The 25,514-nt window shown below is 40.7% G+C and overlaps 1 protein-coding gene and 1 non-coding gene across 3 annotated transcripts in view; one reads left to right on the top strand and one right to left on the bottom strand.

Moving 5' to 3' along the window:
- The window catches only part of Syn1 (synapsin I), a 54,907-nt gene that overhangs the window by 18,402 nt on the left and 10,991 nt on the right, over positions 1-25,514 (bottom strand). For both annotated transcript variants that reach the window (XM_020179786.2, XM_074062847.1), the window contains exons 4-5: positions 24,994-25,150; positions 24,360-24,449 (exon numbers count right to left, since the gene is read on the bottom strand). In XM_020179786.2, coding sequence (XP_020035375.2) covers positions 24,360-24,449; positions 24,994-25,150 — 247 coding nt within the window. The remainder of the gene's footprint in view (positions 1-24,359; positions 24,450-24,993; positions 25,151-25,514) is intronic.
- LOC141420026 (U6 spliceosomal RNA) lies at positions 12,943-13,049 on the top strand. Its single transcript, XR_012444732.1, has one exon. It is a non-coding gene; the product is annotated as a U6 spliceosomal RNA (small nuclear RNA).

Genomic DNA, 25,514 nt, shown 5'->3' with positions numbered 1-25,514 from the left:
TGCCCAGCGGGGTCTCCTCAGCTGGTAATCTCCATTTGGGAATGACTTTCTACGGCAGAATTCCCATTGACAACCTCTACTGGAAAATTTCCCATTCACACTACTTGACTCGCTGGCATGTCTCCCCACTGTCCACTGGGAATGATAAACCTCCCTACTCATATCTGTCCCCAAATGGTCCCACTTATGGGCGCCCTGTCACATCCTCCCATTCACAAATACCCACCATTGATATTCAGCTCACTGATGTCTGTTTAAAAGTCTTCCCATTCATAAACCCACCTATCCATATGTACCCTTATTGATTGACACCACCTTCCCTGACACATTTCTCTTTAGATAGTTCCAGTTGGAAAATGCCCCTGCTAGAAGAGTTCCCAATTTATTGTCCCACTATTCAGTGACAGGCGGAGAGGTCTGTTTATATAAGAGCAGCCCTTCCCTTGTATTGAAAGCGACTGACAGCAGCATTGTGGCCCCCTGCTCCAGACTCTCTCTGCCAGTGGTGATGAAACCCAAGGATTCATCACAATTACACTGCACAGCCCCCCACCAAATGATAGGATTAGGGTGCAAGTTCTCTCCGCATGTGGGGGTGAAACCTGAGTTGTTTGTCTTTTAAAAACAAACAAACAAAGCCAAGATCTTGCTATATTGCCCAGGCTGGCCTGGAACTCATGAGCCTCCTAGCTCAGCCTCCTGAGTGTGTGCCACCATGTCTGCTACCAATCTTTTTTTTATAGCTCAGTTGTGGTGGTGCGCTCCTGTAATCCCAGCACTCAGGAGGCTGAGGCAGGAAGATCACAAGTTCAAGGCCAGCCTGGGGTACATATTGAAATCCTGTCACAAAAAAACTGGGGCTGGGTATGTGGCTCAGTCGTGGAGCACTTGCCTAGTATGTGCAAGGACCTGGGTTTGAGCCTTAGCACCCCAAGATGATTGGCTGAAAGTCTGTGTCAGAATTCCTGTCCCAGCAGAAGGCTGGAAGTGTGAGCTCCTGAGAGAGCCAGAGAGGCTGGTTTGTGCTAGCAGGAATGCCTGGGGTGCCCCTCCCAGCTGCTGACTACCTGCCCTCCACTGACCTCGGGCCTCCTGCTGAGCCTTTGTAGAGAAGTATGACATCCTTCTGGTGGAGGTGGGACCCCAGACTCAGTGTCCTATCCTACCCCCACAACACCTCCTGGAGCTTTTCCCTGACCCCAGGAAAAGAATATTGTTAGATAAGAGTCCTGTCCTGATTGGGTGTGAGCTGGGCTGGGAAAGATCAGGCTTCTAATCTTGCCTGCCTTCCTGCAGGTGCCTGGCTCTGTCCCAGACCCCTCTGGGCATGCTGCTCCTTGTAACTCAGATATGGGGAGGTCTCTAAGGACTTTCTGAGGACTTTTCAGGAAGGCCTCCACCCCAGGGGCGCACAGTGAGGTTCCAGAAGGGTGGGGAAAGCCCCCTGAGGATGGAGGGTTGTTCTATAAACTTTTTCCAGGAGTCTTCACAATAGGGAAAATCTTGAATGCTTGAATTCCAAGGGCTCCCCTGACAACATTTCTCCCACTCTTGGTTCTTGTGGCTTAATTCCTGGGGCTCCCGCTCCTCCTCACTGATACCATGCAGCAATGAGTTCAAAATCATCTCGGGGGTCTGGGGATACGGGTCGGTGAAGAGCACTTGCCTAGTACGCACAAGGCCCGGGGGTCCATCCCCAGCACTGAAAAACAATCACCAGTGTACCCTGCTTGCCTCTCCCCTATACCTATCTCCTCAGCAACATGCAAGCCCCCATCCTGTTCTGGCAGAAAGAACAGGGTGGATTTCTGAGTTAGAGTACTTGCCTCGCATGTGTGAGGGCACAGGTTACACCCCCGTACTGCGCGCGCACACGCAAACCCCTAAAAATGGAGACTTCAGTCCCTCGTGTCATAAATGCTCATCAGTAAAATGACTCGCTCCCTTTTTCCCTTCAAAGACTCAAATCAGCTGCGGCGGGAGTATCATGAGTTGGAGGCCAGCCAAAACCAAAACGAAACAAAAAAGAGCAGTGTATGTATGCATACACCCACCCGCCAAGGACAACTGCGGTGACGTCCATAAGAAGAGTTCCCCTTTAGGGATTTCTCATCTTGGGTCAGCTAACCTGTCCTTGCCCTCAGGTGTCCCTCTACCAGCCCAGAGGGACCAGAGTCTCCATCTCTAGGGCACTCTTGTTACCAAGTGCCCCCCCCACAGGATACTGCGCTCCCAATTTCAGCCCACCACAACTAATTCTCTTCCCAGCCTGCAATGTCCTGAATCTTAGAGACTGGCCGTTTGGGGATTACAGTGTGTCCTTGCTGAGGCATATCTGATCACACTTTACTGACCCTCAGGCTCTTTGGGGATGAGAGCCTGGACTTCACAAGATGTAGGGCTGTGCCCTAGACAGGGGTCAGGAGGAGCATCATGAGGCTACCTGAATATCCACAGCAAAGAATGCCACTGTGCCCTGAATGGCTCCCACTCAGGTGTTCCTGCAGTCACTGGCGTCCCCTGTTCTCTGTTCCTCTTTGCTGTTCCCCACTTCTTTTCCCTGTCCCTCTTTGGCCCCCACTCCTTACTGTTCCATTTGTGATTCCCTTTTATTGCTTCCTGTGTGATCTCACTGTTCCCCAGCCCCTCTGCCTGACTTGAGCCCCTGCTGCCCTTATGAGGACAAGCATGCACGGTGCCTCAACCACCTCCAGGGGCTTGGCCACCTTCCCTGAGCCCAGCCTCTCTACGGAGTGGTACGTGCTTCTCTGAGCGCTGGCAAGAACTTGAAGCCACAAACTTGGCTGCCTTCCCTGGTGACCCAATGTCTGCTATGGAATCGTCACAAGCAACAGCCTCCCACGTTAGACTCAGCCATAGGGAGCTGGTGACTCTCCACTTTCCCCAGACCTCCTAAGCCCCTCAGGCTCCCCGTCCACACCTTGGGGCTGCATTCTGCTCATGCTTTTCTTTTTGTACTACCAATGCTTTAGAAAATCAACTGCTTTAGAAAATGTGTGAATCTTTCTTCATGTTCTATTATTTGGAACAATGTATGTGACATTGGGATTGACTGGTCTCTAACCAGTGAACATACTGATAATGTTGGAGGATGATTTTGGTTTTTATGATACTTTTGGGGGGAGGGGTGCTGGGGTTTGAACTCAGAGCATAGCACTTGCTAGGCAGGCTCTCTACCACTTGGGCCATTTTTGCTCTGGTTATTATTTTTATTTTCATAGCATATGTTTGTTGTACAGGGGGTTCACTGTGGCATTTCCATATATGCTTACAGTGTCCCTTGGTTAGATTCAGCGCCACCATCATTTTCCCTGGACTCTGCCTCCTGGCTAAAACAATTTCACCAGATTTCATTGTTGTATTTCCACATAAGCATAAGAAGTACCCCCACCACATTCGCCTCCTTCACCCTCCCCGTCACCCTCTCCCTCCCTCTCCCAGTAGCACCCACTCCTGAACAGGACCCGCCTGACATTGCTGTCCTTCATTTATCAAGTGGATATTCACTGTTCAAAGGGGTTTCAAGGAAAATCCACTGCCCAGCAACAGCAGTAAGTTAAATAAAAAACACAGGAGGAGATTGTTTTAGATTACATTACTGCACTAGAATGCAACAGACCAGGCCATGAAACCAAAATGGAGTCACTCATACTAAAGTTTTCATCACCAAACAGAAATCCCTATCCTCATCTTAACAAGAAAGTGACTTTGAGGGCTGGGGACATGGCTCAAGCAGTAGAGCATCTGCCTACCAAGTGCGAAGTCCTGAGTTCAAACCCCAGCGCCACAAAAAAAAAAAGTAATTTTGAGGAGACCAACCCACTTTTTGTTCTTTCTTCACCAGTCCCTATCTATAAAAACAACCTCCTCTGCTCAGCTCATCAGACATGTATTCTACTCCAAGGAATGAAGTGTTGCCTGAACTAGAACTGCAAATATAGTCAATTAAGATCTTTAAACTGAACTGCTGTAATTCCGTCTTTTGACACTAGCAACTAAGAGAACCGTCTCACCTTGAAGCTGTACACAAGCAGAAAGTGAAAGCTAAGGCAAAGATGTGTACAGCCCGACCGAGCGTGAAAGGCATGTCTCAACACGGCTCTGAGGCCATCAGCCAAGGCCGAGGGTCAGATGTTTAAGGAAATGTCTAGTCACGAGCTGACCGCTACGCCAACCGAGCACGCTTCAGAGGTCACACAAGACCAAGAACACCGACTTCACAGAATTACTTCAGAAAAAAATCACCCAAAAAAAGAAAAGTGCAACACGACATCCTGGGGAGGGGGAGAATCCGATTCCCTGGAGTTGCCACATTGTATTATTAAAAAGTTCAGTTTTCGTGCTGGACACCCGTGGCTCATGCCTGTAAATCTTAGCTACTTGGGAGGCAGAGATCAGAAGGATTGCAGGTCGAGGCCAGTCCAGGCAACACAAGCAACACCCTATCTCAAAAAGACCCAACAGAAAAAAGGGCTGGTGGAGTGGCTCAAGCAGTAGAGCGCCTGCCTAGCAAGAATGAGGCTCTGAGTTCAAATCCTAGCACCATCCCCCAAAAATGTCCAGTTTCCAACAAAAATTTGAGATGTGCAAAGAAGTGAGAAAGTATGGCCTAAATAGGGACGTGGCTCAAGTGGCAGAGCACTTGCTTACAATGTTCAAGGTCTTGGGTTTGATTCCCAGCACCGCAAAAAAAGAAAGAAGAAAAGAAAGAGAAAGAAAGCAAGTAAGATTCAAACGTAGGGAAGTATTGTAAGGTGGGGGTGGGGGAACAACTTAGGACTCCTGAGGAAAACACCATTCAGGGAGTGACAACGGGCCACCCCAACAGCCGGGATGCCAGAAGAAAGACTTATTTTCTAGGAGACAGACTGTCTCTAAAGTGTATTTCTGTTATCTTTTCTGTAAATTGTGATGCAGCTACAGGCAAGGTGGAGACAGATTAAGAATCTCGGCCCAGTTTTGGCCAAAACTGTAAATAAATTCATTTTTCCATTTCTCTCTATATTTTGTCCTGTTTTCTTAATGCAGGGGAGCATTCAGCCCCCAGCCAGGCTTTACAGCCAGGGGCTCTGGTAACAGAACGTGGTGACCATGAAGGGACAGTATCCGATGGCATCTTTTGCATGTGACACTCACAGAGTTTCGCTTGTGGGTCACCAGCCCTGAACCGTTTGAGAAAACTTCCTTTCTTTCCCTTTTAGCCAATCTTAGTGCCCTTTGCTACTTTTGGGGAAAAAAATTAAAAATTGAACTCTATGGGCCCCAAATTCGTTTCCCTGGTAAGTTCTTGCTAGTTGTGCACACTGGGCCTTGTCCTTTTTCATTTGCTTGTTATTTGTGGCTTTTTATGTTGGGTTCTTTTCATAACTGCTGGCTTGACAAGGAAATTAGAGTTCTTTGTGCTTTGTATGTGAGTTTATGAGGACATTAAGAAGCTTTAAAACCCCAGGTGTATTTGGAAATCTCTGCTGGGGTTTGAATGAGAACAGAAAGCTCTCCTCCTGGTTTGGAGCTCCCCAGAGTTACCTGTAATGGCTTTTCACCTTTTCAAGCCACGCCCCCCCCTCTGGTGAATTGGCTTTGCAGTTATGGTCACTTCAATTAGTATTTTTTTCCCAACTTCCTTGGAGGCGGTCTTGGGATTCGAACTCCGGACTTCCTGCCTGAAAGTCCAGTGCTCCATGACTTGAGCTACCCGGCCAGACGCTTAATATATTTTTATTTTATCTGGTTTTTGTTTGACTGGAGGGTTTTAGCTCTTTCTCTGTCTGGTCTTTCTTTTCTGCAGATAACCTGTTATAATTACTTGGGGGACTGCTATCCAACCAGTCCTGGCTGGAATGCAGACACTAACAGAATTAGCTTGGACTGTTTGGGGCTAAAAGAAAGAAGGTTACAAAAAATTAATGCTACAGAAGATTTGATTCAAGACTTATAAGGCTCACAAATATCAAGACTGAGCTTGTAACCAAGTGGCCTCTTAGCTTGTTTCAGTTTATCCTAAGTATCATTTGGATTTAACTGTCTGCGTGTAGACCTGCTGAATTTCTATCCCCACACGGCTTTGTCTTATGTATGTCTCAAGCCCAACTATCTTGGAGGGTGGGCAAAGAAATGACCTAAGACATCGACTCTACTTCTCTGATGTCTTTAATCTCATGGGAAACGTCTGATATTTTGCACTTGAGTGGTGATTAAGTTGCTAGAGTGCGATTGTGTTGATTGCTCAGGGGAATTTCTAAACTGCAACTGTATTAGGCAAATTTAAGATGTGGATTTAGGAAAGAAAACGGTTGAGTTTGGGAGACCAGCTCTTTGTATGGCTTCGAGGGGCTTTATTCCATGTGAGGATGTTGGGGACACACACACATTCTGTAGATATTCTGATGTTAAGGTGGACTATTTTTGCTGTTGTCAAGTTGCCCCTCAACATTAATTAAATGAATTTCCTCTCAACATTAATTCATTGCTGATATGTACTGTTATACACTTTTTAAATAAACAATGCCATGAGGTTAAATATTTTAATATTTAATTTGTTATATACCTATGAAATTATTAAGATAGAATCATTACTGTTTGCAAAAAACAATGATACATGTAGATTCTTTGTGTTCATTGAATCACTCAGTTTTCATGTTGTGGAATATATAATAGGAAATGTTCTTATAATATACATAGTGCAATATTACATATCTATCTATATCCAGATATAACATATATGTATATAGACACACACAGTGTAACATGTCAATGAGTCTCTGACAGATGCAATATGGTAGAAATGTCATCAGAAATTTTGTTCACAATTTTATGGTGTTCAGATGTGTTTGTATACAAGTATACACAATTCTTTGTGTGACAGGAAAATCTCCATGTTGTCAAATAACGTTGGTTAAAAAGATTTGGAAAAAGATCCTTAGGTTTTTCACGCCCCCAATATGCTATGTTTAAATGACTAGGCTATGTGCATATCTCTAAATGGCGTCCATGGTTTGTTGGAGGAAGATGTGATTGGTCAATGAATATTTGGAAATCTAAAAAGGAGACTATAACTAAGTGTAGACATAAACTGAATTACAAACAGTTTTTAATTAAGTGTTGCTTAAGACATATAATCAGAATCGTCTAACTCAAGAAATCTAATTGTGTTTGGTCTTTCTTTTCCTTATTCCAACTCTAAAAACTGGAAAGAAATGGCAGGTGATTTTTAAAAGTACTGCTTTCTAATTTCTAGGATGGCAGCATCTTCTAGCAATCTAAGAATGATGTTTTTGTTGTAACTAAAGATCTTAATGAGTTACAAAGTGCTCTACCACTACAGGAGGTTTTTGAAACAAGATTTATATGTGATTGAGTTGGCTATAACCGGAAGGTATTTGTAGGGTTTTGTAGTACTTTAATGCTTAGAACAATGAGGCTTTCTAAAAATATTCACCTGCTCTTAATAAAGTTTACAAAAGAAATAAAAGAACAAAGATTTTTGTAGTATCAAGATAATTGCTGTGTTTTCTGCTTTTAGATTTTAATTGCTTAGGAAAAAAATTTATTTTTGGTTTTTTATGCTTAGGAAAATTAAATCTTAAGGAAATTAAGGTTGTTTACGTATCTGTCTGTTTTCTGTCTTTTGAATGAGGTTTAATTTATAACTCTGGTCAAATAAGTCACTGTTATTTCATAATATGTGATATGTTTTGTTGATACAAGTTTTATAAAACTTTACAAGCTTAATGGTCCTGACAAAATGCTATCATGATTGTTGTCTTAACAAGTTATAAAAATAACTAAAATTGGATTGCTGAGTTACTCAACACTTTATATATTGTTACAAGTCACTTTAGATTACCCGAGTCATGTGACTTTCACACAGTTAAGGACAATCTTGCTTTATTTATCCCCCATTGCCTTTCTTTTCTTTCTTTTTCTTCTTTCTTTTATTTTTTTCTTGAGACACGGTCTCGCTATGTAGCCCAGGCTGGTCTCAAGATCCTCCTGTCACAGTCTTGCAAATGCTGGGATACAGATTTGTGCCACCATGCCCAGCTAGTCACCCTCATTTGAAAGTGAATTAAAAATTAAGATTTTAATGTAAGATATGTACAGGACTGGCTATTTTTTGTTTTGATGGGACTGGGATTTAAACTCAGGGCTTCACACTCACAAAGCAGGCACTTCACCATTTGAGCCACACCTCCAGTCCATTTTGCTCTTTTTTTTTTTGTGGTACTGAGGCTTGAACTCAGGGCTTCCGCCTTGAGCCACTCTGCTAGCCCTTTTTTGTGATGAGGTTTTTCAAGCTAGGGCCTCACAAACTATTTGCTGAGGCTGGCTTCAAACCATGATCCTACAAATCTCAGCCTCCCAGGTAGCTAGGGTTACAGGTGTGAGACACTGGCACCCAGCCAGACTGGCTTTAGAGATTTTCCCAATTATATTGCTTGTAAACACTTGAAAACAAAGTCATATTTCAAAATATGTTTAAGATATGATAATTTATATGTGTCCATTCTCAATTGGTTAAATAAGCAGTACTCTTAGAGCTGGTATCTAAAGTCTATAGCTCTGTGGTATGTGCCTAAGAGCCACTCTTTCTAAACCTGTCTTGTTCAAATTTGGCAAAAAGTTCAGTTTTTTACACTGGCTCTAGTCATCTATTGCCCCCTCCTCTAATGTGGAGGACACTTGCCATGAGGACCAGGACACCTGCCATGAGGGACCACAGTACAGAATGATTAATTAGCTGCCTCTGGAGGAAAAGTTCACTCAGAGACAAGAAGGAAAAAAATTTCAAGATCAAAATGGAGTTATTTTTATCAGCTCTCACAAAAGGAAACAGGCAGAGACAAGAGAGGTCATAGAAAGAGGTTCTTGTAGCTATCCTTCCATTAGGGGGAGCTATTAAACACCTCCCAACCTTGGCCCCTACTTGTAGTATGTTCAATGTGTTTCTTTCAGGGAAAGGCATGTGGCTCTTTTTCTTTTTTTAACCTATATACTTCATGCGCCCTTGATAGACTCTCCACCAATGCAGAAATAGATATCACAGCACCCCAAATCCCTCAATATTGAGGAATGGACAAGAAAAGGGGCTCTGGAAATTGAGATTCCTGCAGGAAATACCATACTGGGAGTGAAAATGAGCCAGCCACAGGAGCCCTAATGTCAGAAGACTCATCTTCCAGGAAAAGGACTACCTACAGATGCATAATTTCTCACTTTTGTTTCATTTTTTCTATAAGTTACAACATTGCTATAGACAAGGTAGAGATGGATTAAGAATTTCTCTCTTTCCAATTTTGGCCAAAACTGTAAATGAATTCATTTTCCCATTTCTCTATATATTATATTGTTTTCTCTTAAGGCAGACAAGCATTCAGACCCATAGTCAGCTTTATAGCCAAGGGATCTGATATTATCAGTCAATAGACTCTGTGACCAAGGAAGCTCAGTTGTTGGACTTAATGGACAAAGACTATAAATCAGAGATTGTTAATATTTTTGAAAGAACTAAAGGAAACTCCATTTAATGAACTAAAGGAATGTATGAGTGTTGTCCTAATAGATAGAGACTATCAATGAAGATAATTTGTTTAAAAACAGAAGTTCTGAAAAAAAAAAACAGAAGTTCTGGAAATGAAAAACACGGTATTGTAATGAAAAATTCACTAGAGAAGCTCAGCAATAGATATGAGGTGTCAGAGTAAAGATCAGTGAATTTGAAGAAAAGTCTATTGAGATTATTCAAACAGGAATGGAAAACAAAATAAGCAAAATGAACAGAGCCTTGGAGGCATGTGTAGCACCATCAAACACACACACACACACACACACACACACACACACACACACACAGTGGGAGAGAAAGGAAAAGGAGAGAGAAGAAAGAGAAAGGTGCAAGAAAGAATATTTGAAGTAATAATGACTAAAACCTCCAAATTTGATGAAAACAATAATCCATGCATAGAAGAAATTCACTGAAATCCAAGTAGGATAAATTCAAAGAATATATACTTGTACACATCACAACCCAAATTATGAAAGACAAAAGCAAAGAGGGAATCTTGACAATAGTGGGAAAAAAGTGACTCATCAACAAAAGATTCCCAACAAGATTAGCAGTTGATATCTCATCAGAAGCTTTGGAAGTCAGAAAGCAGTGGCATAACATACTCAAAGTGCTGAAAGAGCTGGAGGCATGGCTCAAGTGGTAGAGCACTTACCTAACAAGTGCAAGGCCCTGAATTCAAACTCCAGTACTGCCTCCTTCCAAAAAATCAGTGCTGAAAGAAAAAAAGACTCTCAAGCAAGAATTCTATACCCATCAGAATTATCTTTCAAAAATGAAGGAGAAATTAGGATATTAACAGATAAATATAAACTGAAATAATTCATCACTAGCATATCTATTCTATAAAAAGTACCAAAGTGAGTCTTTCAGGATGAAATGAAATGATGGTAGACAGTAACCTGAATCTACATGAAGAAATAAAGAGTGTCTGCAAAGGTGAGTGCATAGGTAAGCATAAATGATGGAATGAATGCATTATTTAGTTTGTTACACTTTTGTCTTCCCTGATTTAAAATACACACACATATGTGCAACTATACAGGCATAGTAAAGTCTATTTTCATGAGTATAAAATGTGTAAAAGTGTCATTTGTATGACAATAATAGCACAAAAAGAGGCAGGAAAACAAACTTATAAAGAGGCAACTTTTTAAATACTGAAATCAATTTGGTATTAATTCTAACTAGCTAAATATACATTAAGATGTCAATGGCAATCCCCAGGGAAACCACTATATCAATTAATTAATTAATTAATGGTGCTGGGGATCAAGTCTAGGGCCTTATGCAAGCTATGCATAAAAATCAACTTAAAAAACAAGAAACAAGAAGGTAATTAAACACATACACTAGAAAATATCCACTTCACACAAAAGAAGGTATTAATAGAGGAATATAGGAATAGAAATAGTAAAATTTCAAAGACAATAAGAATAAAAGAAAGCTAAGTATGGTGCAGTACCTGTAATTCCAGCATTCAGGAGGCAGAGGGAGGAGGATCACAAGTTCAAGGCCAGCCTAGGCTACATAGTAACATTTGTCTCAAAAAGCAAAAATAAATAAATGGAAAAGATTACAATCATAACCAGTACATCAGAATTAAATTAAATATAAACATTCCATTTAAAAGGCAGAATTAGGCTGAACGGATGAAAAACATGACCCAACTGTACACTGTCTACAAGAGACATATTTTAAATTCACAGGTAAAAGTAAGATGAAAGTGAATGGATGAAAAAAGATTTACCATGAAAATCATACAAAAGGAGAGCTATAATGACAATACTAATATCAGATAAAATAGATTTTAAAACTAAAATTATCCTCCATGTAACTCCAAGAATGAGAAGTGTCCGGAAAGGAGAGACCATATTCCAAAGAGAGAAAGAAAGGAAGAACATTGACAATCAGGAAAAGGGTGCTGTGACAGCTGAAAAGCATGGAGAAATGGAAAGGTGATGCAGCTCCAAAGCTGGCACCCTGGGGTAGGGAGAGGAAGCCAAAGCTATAATCCCAAGTGCAGAACCCAGTGTTCTGTTTGTTCCCACCCACTCTCCAATGCATTTGTGGGACACCCAAAACTTTGAATGCTTGTTGCCCCCAGAGGCACAAACTTGGGGACCAGTGGAGCAAGTGGGAACCTGCCTGACCCACAGGCTTCCAAGTTCCTTATAACCAACAGAGGATCCTGGCACACGAAGAAAGGAAGCTTCTAAAGTGAATTCAGTTGTTGCTGTCTGGGCAGTTTATTTTTTCCTCTCTGAGTGGAAGTGTAGACTGAGCTCTCAAGAAAAGACTGCTCACTAAGAAGTCAACTTGATAAAAATGGAAGAGAGATTCATCTCAACAGATGCACAAATCACAACCTAGAAACACAAGAAATAGAAAAAAGAAAGGCAATATTACTCCTCCAAAAGTTCATAAATCCACAATAACCAAATCCAAAGATACTGAAGTGGCAGAAATGGCAGACAAAGAATTCAAAATGATCAATGCCCTCAAAGAGGAGTCAAACAAACAGCTGAGTGAAGTAAGGAAGTCAATTCAAGGCCTGGATGAGAAAATTTGGTAAGGATATTGAGATTTGAGAAAAACAACAATAACAAAAACCAAACAGAGCTGGCAGAGTGGCTCAAGTGGTGGAGCATCTGTCTAGCAAGTGTGTGGTCCTGAGTTCAATCTCCAGTACCACAAAAGAATTTTTAAAAATGAGCAGAAATGTTGGAAATGAAAAAATCAATAAATCAAATAAAAAAACTCAGTGGAAAGTGTCACCAATGGACTACACCAAGCAGAATAAAGAATATCAGAGATTGAAAACAAAGTCAAAGAAACATTACATTCAGATAGCAACAAAGAAAAAAAAAACAAGCATGACCACAACTTTCAAGATCTCTGGGTCATGATCAAGAGCTCAAACCTAAGAATCCATGGGGTAGAAGAAGGAACAGATATACCAACTAAAGGCATACAAAACCTATTCAATGAAATCATAGCAGAAAATTCCCCAAATCTAGGGAAATATATGAACACTCAAATACAGGAGGCATATAGAACCCCAAATAGACATGACCAGAAAGGAACTTCTCCATATTACATTATAGTCAAAATGCTAAGACTACAGAATAAAGAAAGGATATTGAAAGCTGCAAAAGAAAATTGCCAACTTACTTACAAAGGCAAACCCATCAGAAAAATTACATAAGACCTCTCAGCAGAAACCCTAAAAGTCAGGAAAGTATGGAATGATATATTTCAACCTCTGAAAGTAAGTAACTGCTAACCAAGATTATCCAGCAAAGTTACCCTTTAAAATTGATTAAAAAAATAAATAACTTCAAAGATAAGCACCAGTGCTCACTTTGGCAGAACATATACTAAAATTGGAACGATACAGAGAAGATTAGCATGGCCCCTGTGCAAGGATGACACGCAAATTCGTGAAGTGTTCCATTAAAAAAAAAGATAAGCACCAACAAAAGCAATTCATGGCTACTAAGTCAGCATTGCAGAAGATACTTAAGGGAATCCTACAAGTAGACAATGTAGAAAGACAGTCATAAACACAAGAGGTCAGGAAAAAATAAACTTCAAAGAGAAATGGATAAGTAAATGAGAAGAAGGAAAGAATCAGTCACATTCAACTCAGTCAACCAGCAAATTTTCAAGGGGAACACGGAAAAAGAAAAGAACAAGCCACGCACCAGTGGCTCACACCTGTAATCCTAGCTACTCAGGAGGCAGAGATCAGGAGGATCATGGTTCGAAGCCAACCCCAGGCAAATAGTTTGTGAGACCCTATCTTAAAAAAGTACAATATAAAATAGGGCTGGTGGAGTGGCTCAAGTGGTCGAGTGCCTACCTAGCAAGCATGAGGCGCTGAGTTCAAACCCTAGCACTTCCAAAAAAAAAAAAAAAACCTAACCAAAATCAAGAGAGAGAAGACTCAAATTAATAAAATTAAAGATGAAATGGGGATGTTTTAAAGATACTAATGAAATTCAGAGGATTACCAGGGGATATTTTGAAAACTTATATCCCAATAAATCAGAAAATCTAAAAGAAATGGATACATTTCTAGATGCATGTGACCTAACAAATTTAAACCACTTAAAACAGATCTATAATGAGGAAGGAGACTGAAGCAATAATCAAGAGACTCCCAACAAAGAAGAACCCAGGACCAGATGGATTCACTACTGAATTCTACCAGACCTTTAAAAAGAACTAATACCAATGCTCCTCAACTATTCCATAAAATAATAAAGGAAGGAACGCTACCAACGTCATTCTATGAAGCCAGCATTACTCTGATGCAACTACCGGTAAAGACACACACACACATACACACAAGAAAACTATAGGCCATAGGCCAATTTCCTTGGTGAATATAGAAACAAAAATTCTCAATAAAATATTTAAATTCAACAACACATTAAAAAGATCATACACCACACTCAAGTTTGTTTTATTCCAAGGATGCAATGATGGTTCAACAAATGCAAATCAATAAACAAAATACAGCATGTAAATAGGATCAGCACAAAAATCAGTTGATCATCTCAATCAATGTGGAAAAAGCCTTTGACCAAACTCAGTATCCCTTTATGATAAAAATGTCCTAAATAAAGTAGGAAAAGAAGGGACATAATCCCAACATAATAAAGGCTATACATGACAAATCTATAGCCATAATTGTAGTAAACAGTGAAAAACTTTAAAAAACATTTTCTCTAAAATCAGGAACAAGACAAGAATGTCTACTCTCTATTTGAATCCTTAGCCATAGCAATAAAGCAAGAGAAAGAAACAAAATGGATACACATAGCAAAAGAGGAAGTCAAATTATCCCTTTTGTAGATGACATGATCCTATGCTTAAGAGTCCATCAGAAAACTCTAGATTTGGTAAGCACTTTTGGAAAAGTAGCAGGATACAAAGTCAACCTACAAAAATCAGTAGCTCTTCTGTATACCAATAACAAAAAGGCTGAGAAAGAAATCAGCAGAACAATCCCATTCACAATAGCCTCAAAATACAGTTGGCCATGGTGGGCACATCTGTAATCCCAGCTACTCATGAAGTAAAGATTGGGAAGATTACAGCTTAAGGCCAGCCTGGGTAAAAAGTTAGGGAGCCCTCCATCTCAATGTGATACTAGCTATTGGGAGGCATGGGAAGGAGGATCAGGGTCAGAGGCTGGCACTGGACAAAAACGCAAGAACCTATCTGAAAAACAACTAAAGCAAAAAAAAGTGGGGAGAGGCCTGGGGGCATGGAAGGGTTGCCTAGCAAGCATGAGGCCCTAATTTTAAATGCCAGTGCCAATAAATAAATAAATAAAACCTAGGAATATATTTAACTAAGGAGGTGGAAGACCCTACAATGAAAACTATAAAACACTGAAGGCAGAAATTGGAGATAACACTAGAAGATGGAATGACCTCCCATGTTCACGGATTGGCAGAATCAACATTGTGAAAATGGCCATACTACCAAAAGCAATCTACAGATTCAATGCAATGCCCATCAAAATCCCAATGTCATTCTGCACAGAAATAGAAAAATCAACCATAAAATTCATATGGAAGCACAAAAGAGCCCAAATAGCCAAAGCAATCCTGAGCAAAAATAACAACATGAGAGGATCACAATATCTGACTTCAATTTATACTACAGAGCCATAGTAACAAAAACAGCACAGTACTGGTAGAAAACAGACACGGAGACCAATGGAGTAGAATAGAGGACTCAGATAAAAGCCCACGCAGCTACAGCTATCTGATTTTTGACAAAGGAGCCAAAAACATGTTGGAGAAAAGAGCCTCTTCAACAAATGGTGCTGGGAAAAGTGAATATGCACGTGGAGAAGACTGAAGCTAGATTCCTGTCTCTCTCTCTGTAGTAAAACCAATTCAAAATGGATTAAGGATCTTAATGAAAGACCTGAAACTTTGAAACTATTGAGGGAAACACTTTAAGGTATGGTTTAAAGGTATAGGCAACGACTTTCTGACTAGGATTCCTAGTCAGGAAATAGAGCAAGAATTTACAAATGAGATTGCACCAAATAAAAAAATTTCTGCACAGCAAAGGAAAATTATCAGAGCAATGAGACAGTGTACAAAACTGGAGAAAATCTTTCACAGGGATCAAAACACAAAACACAGAAACAGCTCAAAAAATAAACACCAAAAGGGCTGGGGGCATGGCTCAAGTGATACAGCACCTTGCCTAGAAAGCACAAGGCCCGGAGTTCAAACTCCACTACTGTCAAAAAGTAAGCACCAAAAGAACAAATAATCCAATTAATAAATGGACAAATGAATTCAACAAACAGCACTCAAGAGAAGTACACATTTCCAACAAACATGTGTAGATGAGTTCAGCATTCTGAGCCATAAAGGAAATCCAAATCAAACTATATCGAGATTCCATCTCACCCTAGTCAGAATGGCTGTTGCCAAGAAAACAATATTGGGGGCTGGTGGCTCACATCTGTAATCCTAGCTACTTGGGAGGCTGAGATTGGGAGTATTGTAGTTTGAGGCCAGCCCAGGGGAGTAGTTCTAAAGACCTCATCTCCAAAATATCCAGTGTAAAATGGACTGAAGGTGTGGCTCGAGCGCTAAAGCGTCTGCTTTGCAAGAATGAAGTCCTGAGTTAAAAACCCCAGTCCCACCAAAAAAAAAAAAGAAAGAAAGAAAAAGAAAACAAACAACAATAAATGTTGTAGGGGATGCAGGGAAAAATAAACTGTGTTCTGGAAATGTATATTATTCCAGTCACTATGGAAATCGGTATGGAAGTTCCTCAAAAAATTAGAACTAGCCAGGCACTGGTAGCTCATGCCTGTAATTCTAGCTATTCAGGAGGCAGAGATCAGGAGGATTATGGTTTGGGAAGCTGGCCTGGGTAAATAGTTCGTGAGACCTTGTCTTGAAAAACCCATCATAAAAAAAAGGCTGGTGGCTCAAGGTATAGGCCCTGAGTTCAAATCCCAATACTGCAACAAAACAAAACAAAAGCTCTATAACTAGAACTACCATATGATCCTGTTATACCAACCTGGGCATATATCCAAAGGAATGTAAGTCAGCATACAATAGAGTTATCTGCACACCCATATTTACTGCAGCACTTTTCACAATATCCAAGTTATGGAAATAGCCTAGGGGCCCATCAACAGATGAATGGATAAAGAAAACATTGTATGTATACATAATGGAATATTATATAACCATATTGAAGAAAGAAATTATGTCATTTGCAGGAAAATGGGTGGAAATGGAGATCACAATGTTAAGTGAAATAATTCAGGCTTATAAAGACAAATGCAGTATGTTTTCTCTCATATATTGAACCTAGGTCTAAAAAAAGAGATGAACATAAAAGTAGAACTATTTGGGGGAAACCTGCAGGAGGTGGGAGGGAGAAAAGGGAGGGGGGAGAATATGATCAAAGTGCATTGTATGTACATATAAAAAGAACATCAGAAACCAATTTAAAAGGCCAGTCATGTTGGCTCATGCATGTAATCCCAGTTACTCTGGAGGTGGAGGCAGGAGGATTGCAGTTTGAGGCCAGCCCAGGCAAAAAGTTTGTGACACCCCATCTCACCCAATAGGTGTAGTGGTGCTTGCCTGTCATCTCAGCTCTGTGGGAAGCACAAATAGGAGGATTGGAGCCCAAGCTTATTCTAGAAATAACTAAAAGCAAAATATAACTAAAACAAAAAGGGCTGGAGGTGTGGCTCAAGTGGTGGGTCACCTGATTAGCAAGCACAACGCCCTGAGTTCAAATCCTAGTGCCACCAAACAAAAGAGAAACCCATTAAAAATTTTATAAGAACTTGGTGCCGGTGGCTCACACCTGTAATCCTAGCTACTCAGGAAGCAGAGATCAGGAGGACTGTGGTTCAAAGCCAGCCTGGGCAAACAGTTCACGAAACACTATCTTGAAAATATCCATCACACACATACATAAAAAGGTCTGGTGGAGTGGCTCAAGGTGACTGTCTTGAGTTCAAGTCCCAGTACTGCAAAAATGTTTGTAAGATGGTTTTTTAAAAAAGGGGGAAGCATGGAGGAGGGGGATAAGAAAATGCAAGAGAGAAAGTGAATATGATCAAAGTATATAACATGTATGCATGGAAATATCACAATGAAATCTTCACTTTGTAGATTAACATATGCTAATACTATATCACAAAAATAGAAATTAAGTGGGGTGCTCACTCTTTAAGCCTATCTACTTGGGAGGTTGAGATCAGGAGGATCACATTTTGAGGCTAGCCCAAACAAGTAGTTCATGACACCCCATGTGGACAGCCCTGAGTCCAAACCCCAGTCCCACCAAAAAACCAAACCAAACCAAAACAAAACAACCCAGAAATTATAACTGGTGATGAAGAAAGGTATTTTATAATAAAAGGGTCAATCCAGGCTTGGGGACATAGCTCAAGTGGTAGAGCATTTGCCTGGCAAGCACAAGACTGTGTTCAATCCTCAGTACCATTAAAAAAAACATCACTCCACCAAGAAGATATAATAATAAGCATATAACAATAGAACCCCAACATACATGGAACAAAATCAGGCAGAACTGGATGGGGAAAAGGACGTTTCAATAGTTGCACTTCAAAATCCCACTTTAAAAATGGATGAATCAAGTAGTCAGGATTAACAAAAAATGAGAAGACTTTAACACAGTTATAAAGCCACTAGGAGTAACAGCCACCAATAGAACTACACCTTACAACAGCAGAATACACAATATTCTCAAGTGCACGTGGAACATTCTACAGTACAGTCCAAATTTCCATAAATGTAAAAGGGCTGACTTCTGCACAGCAAATTACATAATATATAAAATGAAATGGCAACCTGAGAACTGGGAAACATAGCTGCAAACCATGTATCTGATAAGAGACTGACAGCCAAAAGTTATAAAAAACTCATATAACTCAACAGCAGAAAAACAATAACCTAGTTAAAAATGGACAAAGAACCCAAATTGACATTATTTCCAAGGAGAACATACAAATGGCCAACAGGTACATGACAAGGTGCTCAACATCATTAGTCATCAATAAAGTACAAATCAAAACCACTCTGTGATATCACCTCACACCATTTACTAAATGTCAAGAGATAACAAATGGTGGTAAGCGTGTGGAGAAGAGGATTGGTACACTGTTGGTGGAAAGGCAGACTGGGGCAGCCATTGTGGGAAACAGTACAAGACACTTCTAAAGGAATTCAAAGAAATCCAGCAATCTCTCTCCTGGATATATACTAAAAGGAAATAGAATTGCCACATCATAAAGATACCTGCACTCCCATGTTTACTGCAGCATCATTCACAACAGTCAAGATATGGAAACAGCTTAAGTGGTCATCAACAGGTGACTGCATATAAGACAATGTGAGGGCTGGCGGAGTGGCTAAAGTGGTAGAGCGCCTGCTTAGCAAGCGTGAGGCCCTGAGTTCAAAGACCAGTACTGCCAAAGAAAAGAGAAGAGGGGACGGCAGGGGAGGGGAGGGGAGGAGAGGAGAGAAAATATGGTACCTATAGGTATAAATGAAATACCATTTAGCCTTAAAAAGGAGATATTGTCATTTGCCACAATATAGATAAACCAGGACATTATGCTAAGCGAAATAAGTCAGATAATACAGAAAAAAAAGCATGATATCACTCATTTGTGGGATCCTTAAAATGTCAAATATATATCAATAGAGAATAAAAGAATGGTTACCATGGTGGGGTGGGGGAAGAAATGGGTGATGTAGGTCAAAGGATGTAAAGTAGCAGATTCGGGCCTGGGGTGTAATTTAGTGCTAGAGCTCTTGCTTAGCATACCTGAGGCCCTGGGTTCAATCCCCAGCACCACAAGAAAAGCAGCAGATATGAAGAATGAACGATTCTGTAGATCTAGTATACAATGGGAGAACTGTAGTTACTAAAATTGTACTGCATGGGATTTTTGCTAAATGATTAAGTAGGTATTAGCTGACCTTGCTACAAAATGGTAAATATGTGAGATGGGACACATTATTTTGCATCACTTTAGTGATCATTTCACTACTTACATGTGTCACATAACATCATGATGTATGCCTTACACATACGCCATAAATTTGGGAAGGGCAGTGCTGGGGTTTGAACTCAGGGCTTTGTGCCCACTAGGCAAGTACTCTACCACTTAGGTCACATCCCAAGCCCTTACATTTTATTTTTTTAATAAAATGTGCAAGTCGGTGCTTTTGTGTGATTTCAGTTACTCATACAAAGTATGTTCTGACCACAGTGGGATGAAATTAGAAATCAATACCAGATGGAAATCTTGGAAATCCACAAATATGTGGAAAGTAAGTACCACTACACTCTTAAAAACCCAATGGATCAAAGAAGCAATCACAAGGGAAATTAGAAGATACTTTGATATGAATGTAAAGAAAATACAACACACCACAACTTAAGGGATGCTGCTGAAGTGGTGTTTAGAGGAAAATTCATAGTTGTAAAATATCTATACAGATAGTTCTAGACTTAAGATGATTTGACTTAGAAATTTTTTTGGAGGTACTGGTGTTTGAACTCAGAGCCTTGTGCTTGCTAGGCAAGTGCTCTACCACTTGGGCCACACTCCAGCCCTTTTTGCTTCAGTTATTTTTCCAATAGGGTCTCATTTTATACATGGACAGGCCTGGACTGCAATCCTCCTGTTTATGCTTCCCATGAAGCTGGGATGACAGGCATGTACCACCATACCTGGCTTTTATTCGGTTGAGATGGAATCTCACAAACGTTTTGCTTGGATTGGCCTAGAACTGTAATCCTCTGGATCTCTGCCTCTTGAGTAGCTAGAATTACAGGCATGAGTCACTGTGCCCAGCTAGAAAATTTTGCCTTTACAATGAAAGTTCTGCAGTCAGTAGAAACTATACTTCAAGTTTTGAATTTTAATCTTTTCTTGGGCCAGCAATATGCAGTACTGTACTCTCTCACAATGCGGGGCAGCAGCAGTGAGCCACAGCAATGCTATCGTGAGGGGAAAGAACTGATACTCCACAGCATACTGTGTCGCCAAAGTTTGGATACTGTGCTTTGAATTTTTGTATCCTATTATGTCTACAAGATGCCCATCTGTGGGTATAGCTGAGATATTCAATACTTTAGTATAAAATAGACTTTGTGTTACATGTACATGTTCTGAGAATGTTCAAGGTAGGCTAGGTTAATCTATGGTGTTTTGTAGGTTAGATATATTAAGTGCATTTTAGACTTACAACATTTTCAACTTATGGCTGGCTTTTTGGTACATAACCCTATCCGTATTAGAGGGGAGGAGCATATGTATTTAAAAGAAGAAAGACATTAGAGCTGGAGGAGTAGCTCAAGTGGTAGACCACCTGCTTAGCAAGCATGAGACCCTGAATTCAAACCCTATTACCACCCCCCCAAAAAAGAAGAAAGACATCAAATCAACACCTATCCTTCAATCTTAAGAAATTAGAAAAACAGCAAACTAAGTTTAAAGTAAGCACAAAGAAATAAGTAATAAAGGTTAGGGTGGATGTGACCAAAAAAGTGGCTATATGAAAAGGTCAACAAGGTCGACAAGCTTTTTATACTAAGAAAGAGCCAGATGTCTTCACTGGTGAATTCTATCAAACGTTTAAGAGATATAACCCCAATTTCTCCAAAAATACAAGAGGAGGAAATACTGTCTAATTCTTTCTGTGAGGACAATATTACTCTGTCACCAAAACTAGACAAAGAAATCACTAGAAAGAAAAACGACAGACCAATATCCCTTGTGAATATAAATACCATAACCCTCAACAATATACAAACATATGAAAGGGTTTATAACATGAGCAAGTGAGATTTAGCCCACTAATGCAAATGTCTGCACACCATAAACAAATTTATGAACCTACTTATTTGCATGAAAATCAATTTATGTAATACTATATTCCTAAAATAAAGGACAAAGGCCACATTATCAAGTCAATAAACACAGCAAAAGCATTTGGCAGTCCAACACCCTTTCATGATGAAACAATCACCTAGGATTAAGAAGAGAATTTCATCAACACATAAGTGTCAGTGAAGCTATGCCAGATGCACTGTTTTAATCACTTTACAGTTAGTAAGTAATTTAATTCTCACACCAACTCCATGTGGCAGGAACTATTATTACCTACATTTTGTGGGTGGGTAAATTGAGGCTTGGGACTTTTAAGTAACTTCTATGCTAAGTAGTTACTAGGTTGTGGAGCTAAGATTTCTAAACAGAAACATAGAGTCTATGCTCTTAATCTTGCTCTCCTATATGCTGTGTCTCAAAGAATGTGGAACGGAATAATGACAAACTAATGATTGGATTTTTGTTGTAAGCAACTTAAATCATAGCACTCTTTTTTGTTTGGTTGCTCTTTGTGGGTTTTTTGTTGTTGTTGTTGTTGTTTTCAGTATTGGGGATTAAACTCAGGGCCTTGGGCTTGCTAGGCCAGCATTTACCATTTGAGCTCTACTTCCAGCCCCAGACCCCTTTTGGAGGGGTAGACCTGGGGTTTGAACTCAGGGTCTTGAGCTTGTCAGGCAGGCACTCTATCACGTGAGCCATGATCCCAGCCCTTTTTTGCTTTAGTTATTTTTTTCAGACAGGGTTTCATGTTTCCTGGTCTCAGAAGACAATTCTCCTACCTATGCCTCCCACGTAGCTGGTATGACAGGCACGCACCACCAAACCTGGCTTATTGATTGAGATGAGATCTTGCTAACTTTTTGCAGGGGCTGTCCTCAAACCAGGAGCCTCTTGTCTCTGCCTCCCAGGTAGTTGGGATTACATGTGTGAGCCACCATGCCTACTCCTATAATTTATATTATCAATAGGAAACTTAATGCCAGTATTTTTTTTTTTGCGGTACTTGGAGTTTGAACTCAGGGCCTTCACCTTGAGCCACTCCACCATCCTTATTTTTGAGATGGGTTTTTTGAGATATGAACTATTTGCCCAGGCTGGCTTTGAACTGCAATCCTCCTGATCTCTGGCTCCTGAGTAGCTAGGATTACAGGCATGAGCCACTGGTGCCCAGCTAGTTACCAGTAATTTTATGATAGCAATTGGAATGCTAACAACATTGTTTTAGGAACTATAATTTATATTAGCAATTTTAATTTGTAACACTGACAATAATTTGTATCTGTTAACAATATTTTACACTATACTGATAGTTTGATTTCTTTTAGTAATTGTAGCTTAATTCACAATTAAGTACTAATTATTTATATTGATAAACTTTATTTGTAACACTAGAAATAAACTATAATAGCTGTTATATTTGATATTAACGATAATAATTCAATTTCTATTTTACTATGCTTCAAAATAGACACGATTTCCTAAGAGAGCATACTTTGTAAAATTGATAATTTGTAATAATAGCTAATCTTTGATGATAATTTTATTATTTGATTTCTACTAAGAATTATAGGACTAGAGGCATGGTTCAAGTGGTAAGCACCCATCTAGCAAGCACAAAACCCTGAGTTCAAGCCTCCATACTGCCAAAAGAAAGAATTATAATTTAATTAATAACATTTGCACTCATAATTTACATCAATTATAACTTATAGTATTCATGATAATTTATAATAATAATGATTATATTTTATGATAATAGTAACCAACAATTTAATTTCTGTTTATAAACAATGTTAATAACAATAATTTGATTTCTTTTTTTTTTTTGGAGGTAGTGGGGTTGTTTGAACTCAGAGTTTACACACTTGCTTTGCAGGCATTCTTCCACTTAAGCCACATCTCTAGCCCTTTTTGCTCTGGTTATTTTTGAGATAGGTTCTCACTTTTTGCCTGAGCCAGTCTGGAGCACAATCCTTCTGTTTATGCTTCCCACAGTAGCTGGGATGACAGGTGTATGCCATCATTCTCAACTATTGGTTGAGATGGAATCTCATGAACTTTTTGCCCGGGATTGGCCTCAAACTGCACTCCTCTCAATCTCAGTCTTCTGAGTAGCTAGGATTAGAGGTGTGAGCCACCGGTGCCCAGCAAAATTTCTGTGTGTGTGTGTGTGTGTGTGTGTGTGTGTGTGTGTAGCTAAGCAGGTGCTCTATCACTTGAACCATGTCTCCAGCCCAACAATGACTTGATTTCTATATGCAATATAATCTGATTCATTACCTAAATTCTGTGAATTTACACTAGAAACTCATTTTTAACACAGGCAAGAATAGCTAACCTAAGCGACAGGATTTGATGAACACTGGGGTCGATGACTTCACTCACATGTGTAACCATTAGTAAATTCATGGCACAGGTTGAGCATCCCTAAGCCAAAATTTTGAAATCTGAAATGCTGCAAAATCTGAAAGTTTTTGAATGCTAACATGATGCCGTAGTGTGATATTCTACATGGGACTGATTCCTGTCAAAACACAGGCTCACACAAAAGTGTATGAAACCAATTTTGAGCTGTGTAGATAAGGTATATAGGAAACATAATTGGCTTTTGTAAATAGAGTTAGGTCCCATTCCCAAAATATCTTCGACACATATGCAAGAGTTTTTTAAAATGTCCAAAATCTGAAACATTTGTGGCCCCAGGCTTTTTGGCTAAGTACCACTTGCCCCTCTCACAAGGTAACTGCGTGCGTCCACACACAAAGCACCCACTGTTCACACTGCAGTAGCTCTGAGTCTTTTCCCTCCTGCCACTCGGCCCCCCAGCCTTACCATCTCTTTGTGGTTGGGGTAGAAGGTCTGATCGATGAGTGGGAACTCCTCTGTCCCCAGTTTCTTGTGCAGTCGAACCATCTGGGCAAACTGAGAACCAGGAGACATGGGTTAGTGAGTTATTCACCTGAAGGGAGTCTCCGAGGGGGACCCAAGTGCTGTAGTTTGCATCTGGAATGTCTTCTAAAGGCCTGTGTGTTAAAGGCTTGTTCCCCAGAGTGGTACTAGGAGGTGGTGATGGAAACCTCAACAGGTGGGGTCTGCTGGGAGGCCATGGATCACTGCAGGTGTGCCCTCAAAGGGAATCATGGGACCCGGGTCTCTTTCACTTCTGGGCCATGAGGGGAGTGGCTTTGCTCCACCACGGACTTCTGCCAGGATGCCCTGTGTCGCTGCAGGCCTAAAGCAACAAAGCCAATTCATCATGGACTGAAACCTCTAAAGCCATGAGACCAAACAACCCTTTTCTCTTTGTAAATCAGTCATCTCAGGTGTTTGTTACAGTAATGCAGCTCTGGCTAACACACTAAGCTTCTAAACATCCTCACTTCCTCAAAGTTACAGAGTGGCTCTAGGCTCCCGCGTGCATGCACGAGCCATTCCGTGTGCCAGCAGCGACTTTCCTGTCACTTACCACCCAGGGCTTGTCACAGAAGTTGTAGACAGAATGCAAAGAGTTAACGCTGGGGATCCCTGCGTACTGCAGGCCGATGACCAAACTGCGGTAGTCTCCATTGCGTGCCATGCTGAAGGCGTGCTGGCGGATTAGCACAAAGTCTGGCTTCAGAGACCTGGGGGGAGCACAGGTAGGTGTGTTGAAGGTTCCCCCAGAAGCTCTCCACCACCCTTGGAATAAAGACTCAGATTCTAAGTCTTCACAGCTCCCAGAAATTGCAGAGCAGTTTCTTCCCTCTGCACACACACACCAGCTGGTCCTTCTGCGGGGAGCAGAGTGTCCGCCCTTTCCCCATCTGTCCATCCCCTTGCGGCCTTTCCTGTCTGCTGCCCTCCTCACCAAGGTCAGTGTGCAGCTCTCCCCACTCAGTTCTGCCACCTCCTTGCGCACACAGTCTCTCAGACTAGCAGCTGTCCTCAAAGTGTGTGGCCTGGAGTAGATTTCGGCCTCAGGTTCTCTACATGGGCTGTCTCCATGCC

Source organism: Castor canadensis, chromosome X, assembly GCF_047511655.1.
Source record: "Castor canadensis chromosome X, mCasCan1.hap1v2, whole genome shotgun sequence".
NCBI classification, from domain to species: domain Eukaryota; kingdom Metazoa; phylum Chordata; class Mammalia; order Rodentia; family Castoridae; genus Castor; species Castor canadensis.
Note: the sequence above shows the minus strand (reverse complement) of the source record. Positions and strands in the feature narration are given on the sequence as shown.